This window comes from Cucurbita pepo, chromosome 11, assembly GCF_057944985.1.
Source record: "Cucurbita pepo subsp. pepo isolate OVF chromosome 11, ASM5794498v1, whole genome shotgun sequence".
Taxonomy (NCBI): domain Eukaryota; kingdom Viridiplantae; phylum Streptophyta; class Magnoliopsida; order Cucurbitales; family Cucurbitaceae; genus Cucurbita; species Cucurbita pepo.
The window spans coordinates 15,745,230-15,751,677 of record NC_141808.1 but is presented as its reverse complement, the minus strand read 5'-3'; the positions used below and the strand labels follow the sequence as shown (position 1 = coordinate 15,751,677).

At 43.4% G+C, this 6,448-nt stretch overlaps 1 protein-coding gene across 1 annotated transcript; it reads right to left on the bottom strand.

The window, feature by feature from the left end:
• Positions 1-876: 876 nt before the first annotated feature.
• Positions 877-4,570, bottom strand: LOC111806138 (UPF0603 protein At1g54780, chloroplastic). The gene is made up of 3 exons (XM_087128117.1): positions 4,023-4,570; positions 2,555-2,747; positions 877-1,246 (listed from the first exon to the last, which is right to left on the bottom strand). The coding sequence occupies exons 1-3, from the start codon at positions 4,467-4,469 to the stop codon at positions 999-1,001; spliced, it is 888 nt and encodes a 295-aa protein (XP_086984243.1). The 5' UTR covers positions 4,470-4,570; the 3' UTR covers positions 877-998.
• Between the last annotated feature and the right edge of the window lie 1,878 nt (positions 4,571-6,448).

The window sequence follows — 6,448 nt, the reverse complement described above, 5'->3', positions numbered from 1 at the left end:
CCATGTGGGTTTGTGTGGGTCATGTGTTGAGAAGTATTACACATCTAGTTTTTCACGAGCTTAACCGCAATAATAGGATTACTTTTTGAGTATTTAAATACTTATTCCACGTACTACCTCTTACTACCTTTTTTTTAGATAAAGGTAAGGCACCCCTTTTTTTTTTAGGTAAGGCACCTTTTTTTTTAAGGTAAAGGTAAGGCACCCCTTTACCTATGATTGTGGCGTTGTGAAAGCTATGGAAGCGAAGAAGGGTAGTTTATGTTTGATGAAGTAACCCGAGGTTAGATTAGAGAGTTTGCATTGTTTTATTTAAATTTATGTTATTTATTTTCGTTATTTTTGCTAATATCGTTGTGGTACATGAATTTCTTATATACATTCAAGTCCATAGCATTATTTATGAAATGTTTTGAAGAAATTTTTATACGCATAGCAGACATGTCATGCATGTAATTGTGACCCTGTTTTTAATAGGAAAATAGAGTCGTTACACTTGGTACCATAGCTCTAGGGTTATAAATTTTGTAGACCAACCTACTATATAGACTCATAATGTTTCCATGGCCTTGCAATGAACGCTTCGTCACAATCAGGTATGCCTTAAGAAAGATAATAAATGAAGTCTATATGTTATGATTTCCTATGATTGGAATGTGAGTACACATAATGTGTCGATGCTATAGAACATGTTTAGATTTAACAAGATTTATACTGTGATTGCGAGCTATGATTAGGTCTCACCTCCCACTTTCGAGATGCTAATGATTCACTTCTAAGGCAAGGTAAGTCAATTGGCATGCAAAACCGACAAGGAACTTCCTTATTCGGCAATGAACATGATATAATTCGGGGTATTATATGAAAAAAAAGGTAGAAGCAGAAGGAAAAGCTGAACTCTTGTTCTATAACAGGTTTGTTGCAAGTGATGTTGTAGCGATCCTATTTGTAGAACATCATGGTTATACATATGAATGTGAAGGAAACAGAGGATTGTTTTACTTCTTGGATACATAAGCATAATACTGAGCCATAGGAACAACAAAGGCTATCACCAACAAACCTCCAACTACAAGAGAAAACTGACCTCGTTTCTCCTCTGTCTCTTCTCGTGATTTGAAGTTAGATTCGCGCTTATTTTCCTTAAACGAAGGACCGCCCGGATCTGGAAGACCGTCGATGGCAGCAACTAACCGCTTCGCGCTGCTATATATGGCTTCATTGTATTTTTCATCGGTAGCTAAGACTGCAGTTGCATAATAAACAATCTTACTCAATCTGCACTTTGTCATAAACTAACAACTACAACCATAATTCACATAGGATTAGAAAGGGGCACAAATACTTCGAACAAAGCACTCCATATATGGGGGTAGCAATACAAAACAACAACTAGTTCATTTGTGGTTTTCTTTTTGTAACTGTTCAAGCCCACCGCTAGTAGATATTGTCCGCTTTGACCCTGTTACGTATCGTCGTCAGCCTCACAGTTTTAATACGCGTCTACTAAGGAGAGGTTTCCACACCCTTATAAGAAATGCTTCATTCCCCTTTCCAACCGAGGTGGATTGTGAGATCCCCCATCAATATCAGATGCATTTTAAAACTTTGAGGGGAAACCCGGAAGGGAAAGCCCAAAGAGAACAATATCTGCTAGCGGTGGGCTTGGGCTGTTACAAATGGTATCAGAGCCAGACACCAGGTAGGTGTGCCAGCAAGGACGCTAGGCCCCCAAGGGGGGTGGATTGTGAGATCCCACATCGGTTGGAAAGGAGAACAAAACACTGCTTACAAGGATGTGGAAACCTCTCCTCACCAGACGCGTTTTAAGACCTTGAGAGGAAGCTCAGAAGGAAAAGTCCAAAGAGAACAATATCTGATAGCTGTGGGCTTGGGCTATTTTACACTTTTCCTTAAAAAATGAGAAACTTATAAGCAACGGCGACTCGTATCAAACACACGGTGTGAAGTCCCACATCGGTTGAAGAGGAGAACGAAGCATTCCTTATAAGGGTGTGGAAACCTCTCCCTAGCAGACGCGTTTTAAAACCGTGAGGCTAATAGCGATACGTAACGAGCAAAGCGGACAATATATACTAGCGGTGGGTTTTGACTATAACAAATGGTGTCAAAGCCAGACACCGGGCGGTGTATCAACGAGGACGTTGGGCCTCCAAGAAGGGTGGATTGGGAGATCCCATATCAGTTGGAGAGGGGAACGAAACATTCCTTATAAGGGCGTGGAAACCTCTCCCTAGCAGACGCGTTTTAAAACTGTGAGGCTGACGGCGATACGTAATGAGCCAAAACGGACAATATGTACTAGCGGTGAACTTGGGCTAATACACAAAGACACTCGATTTTAAGTTCAACAACAAGATACCAATGCACTTAAGGCACCTACTAGTTGTAATGTGTTACAATGTAAGTTGAGCAAGAGGCAGTGGAGATTGTTAGCTAAGGAAGCTGATGAAAATTAGCAGCTTTAAGTGGGAGCTTTGTTCAACGTTCATGACAGATTTGACATAACATTCATAAGTGGAGGAAGTGGTACCTGGGAGGTTCTCTGTTACTGTAGCATCAAGTATGTTTTCTCCAACTGCTTGGATAAAGGCAGGGCCACCAGTAATGGCTCCTTCTTTCTGACTGGTGACAAGAACAACTATACCTTTGTTGTTGCCATCTTCCACAGTGGGATACCAACGCTCCAAAACTTGATCAGCATACTCAAATGCATCAGCTTTGCTCTGCATCCAACAGTTGATAAATTCATATCAGAGTTCATACAGATCTTTTCGTTAGGCATCTTCATATATTTTTGTAACGACTCAAGCGCACCGCTAGCAGGTATTGTCCTCTTTGGACTTTCCCTTTCAGCGTTTGGTAAGGAGAGGTTTCCACACTCTTATAAGAAATGTCTTGTTCTCCTCTCTAACCGATGTGGGATCTCACAATCCACCCCTTTTGAGGGCCTAGTGTCCTCGCTGGCATACTGCCCAATGTCTGTCCATGATACCATTTGTAATAGCTCAAGCCCGCCGCTAGCAAATATTGTCTGCTTTGGGTTTTCCCTTCTGGGGTTCCCCTCAAGGTTTTTAAAACACGTCTGCTAGGGAGAGGTTTCCACACCCTTATAAAGAATGTTTCGTTCTCCTCCCCAATCGACTTGGGATCTCACAATCTACCCCCTTTGGAGGCCTAGCGTTCTCACTGGCACACTGCCCGGCTTTGATACCATTTGTAATAGCTCAAGCCCACCGCTAGCAAATATTGTCTGCTTTGAGCTTTCCCTTCTGGGCTTCCCCGTAAGGTTTTTAAGACACGTCTGCTAGAGAGAGGTTTCCACACCCTTATAAAGAATGTTTTGTTCTCCTCCCCAACAAATGTAGGATCTCACAATCCACCTCCTTTGGGGGCCTAGTGTCCTCGCTGGCACACCGCCCTATGTCTAGCTCTGATACCATTTATAATAGCTCAAGCTCATCGCTAGCAAATATTGTCAGCTTTGGGCTTTCTCTTTCAAGCTTCCCCTCAAGGTTTTTAAAATGCATCTGCTAGGGAGAGGTTTCCACACCCTTATAAAGAATGCTTCGTTGTTCTCTCCAACCAATGTGAGATCTCACTATATTAGATTCCCGAGTCCACTTCTTGCCGTTTGCAACCATTACCGCCCACCTTACCACTCTTTGGATAAGCACTGCTCAACCAAAACCAACCTTGAGAGACAAGAAGGATTACTAAGTTTCCCCCAAAGAGCTTAAACCAAGACCTTAGGTTAAAGGTGATATCTCTAGACATTCCAAGTTTTGGTAGCCTTCATTTCAAACAATCTATCACAATATGATACCCACTTTCTGATAATCACTCTTCAGTAAGATTTTCAAATCTTCATAAACAATCATCAGCCTATTAACACATTTCCTCTAACATAAAGTACAATTCTCTTCCCATAATAACAAAAATCAAATTATTTTTCATGGGTTCTACGATTTGTTTCTCTATCAAGAATTTGAAGGACTTACAGTAAGCTTTCTAACAGTGACAAAATCAATGTGAAAATTCTTCCTCGACTCCAAATCCGTCAACAGCCTCTTCAAATCCGACTTCGTGACTCTACTGAGAACTCCAGCATCGTCCACTAGATGCGACTCCTTCGGCGGCCCATCATTGAGCACATCAAATTCAGACGCCAGAGCATTGTGGGTGGCCAACAATGGGGAAAAGTTGAGCGCTAAAGAAATTGCTAGCGCCGCCAACCCATGTTGGAGATGGGAGAACCAATTCGAGGGAACTGGGAGAGATGATCGGAGAGACTTGGGAGAGGGGTTTTTGAGAGAGAACGAAATGGGGTTAGAGAAAGAAACAAAATGTCTTCTGGGTTGGAAGGAATAAGGGAAGAGATTCTTGGGAGAGGAGGGTTTGGGGTTGAGGAGAGGAGAGAGTGTGTGTGAAGAGAGAATGGTTTCCATGGGAAGATGGAGAGATTCAGATATGGTGAGACATGGATTGCAGAGGGGAAATGGGGTTGAAGGTGTGTTGGTTCCATGAGGAATTGAGTGGTTTGGGATTTTCTTTGGTAGGGACAACTACTCTCTTGCCCACAACTTTCTTTCTTCTTTAGCAAAGATCAATTTCTTCCCCTCCTTTTTTTCAGTGTCCAAGGGGTAGGCGTGTTATCCCTGCTTACATGCTCGTTATATACCAAAACTCTTGTCTTGTATCACTTTATCGCTTTCCTGATGCTCGTTATATACCAATACATTTCGGTAGAATCATGTTTACGATGGATAGACATGAAATGCCATAGAATGTACTATAGAAGGATGTGACCAATCGTCAACTCCTCTCACCTAGATTTTGTATGACCGTTCTACGAAATCACTCTAGGCCTACCACACCTAAATCGTCTTAAAATGTACTCTATCGGGTGCGACTAGTTGTCAAATTCTCTCTTTCTGAGAAGTAATATGTTATTTAAGTCGTTATGTTGCCTTCTGCCAGTAGTCATATAACATTGTTTTCAATCTTTCTCTCTCAATCTTGCTTTCAAACTCTCTTAAAAAAATTTCTCTGTCTCGTTTTCTAAAATCTTATTCGTAGAAACAGGGCTAGAGGCTTAAACATACGTTGTCCGGCCGTAGGCGACGCAATCCTAAGTTGCTTAGTGTCACGGTCCTATATTCTTGACCGTGCGGCGTCGTGATCTATACACGCTCACGACTAGCCTTAAGGGGAATTAAGCCCCATATATACTTTTCACCCCGGCTTTGTGGCTTCGTCGGACCTTAGGCGAGGTTTGTCTTCGCCAATCGAACATCGCTTGTGCGGAATCCAAGCTTGTCCAACCACACACGCCGCCTGTGCGTGTATGTTCATCTCATCGGGGCTTCCCGAACATCCATCCATCCGGGTTCTATCGAGGCATAGGCCCTCCCGTGCCCATACCGAGTCATTTACGGATACCGTACCGGATAGCAGGTGTATGTAGCAACCTCCAACACGCGGGCTAGGGCGCAATACCGGCACACCCGTGCCGTCCGGTACTGTCCTTCAAAAACCCATTTCAAAGGAAGTCGCCCGAGACACTCGTCTCGGCACGCTCGCCCACACTGTGACACACGTATGTGCCACAGGGTAGCTCACTTAGGGCACAGGGCCCAGGGGTGGTGGAGAGCTAACACCATGGTACCCCTATAGTACATTTTGAGCCATTTTCATTCTAACACGAGTATACATGATTTTCGTGAGGTGTCATACGGTGTCGTGCATTGTCTGTCCAATGTCCGATCGACACCAAACTTGGCGAGCATTCATATTTCATATGGACGGACTTAACTCCCGAACCGCATGACCAAATTCCTTCCGAAACCTCGACTTTTGAGGCTAAGGCCCGGGGCCCTACCCAGCCCTTCAACAAGCCTATCTTGTCCTTCATGTCTATGTTGATGTCTCTGTTATGCTTGTGTCTCAACATGTCTTCAATACCCACTTTGCGTGGTGGTGTGTTGGATGATGCATCGTCCTCCTTGATCGCATCATGGCATTCTTCTACGTTGGCCCGCATATGGCCGGATGGGCGTCTCTTGAGGGACGCCCCTTTGCTTGTCATGGCGTGAGGGTCACAACCTACTCTCTTCATAGTAAGGTTGTGACATTCTCCCCCACTTAACTTAGTCATCGTCCTCGATGACTTACTCGGGTCACAATCATATTGCAGATTGTGACACTTAGCTCGCTCAGTGCTGAGAGTGAGTATCGCACAATCGACAAATCTATTGCTAAAAAAAGTGTCATTGTGACATGTAGCTCGAGAGGACAAAAATGAGAAAGATATAAAGTAATATAACATGTTCATACCAAGTATCTCATTCCTACTTGAGAATGAGTTTAGGACATCTCTTATCAAAACGAGACAAGCGAGCATGTAGATAGAACGTGAGATGAATCA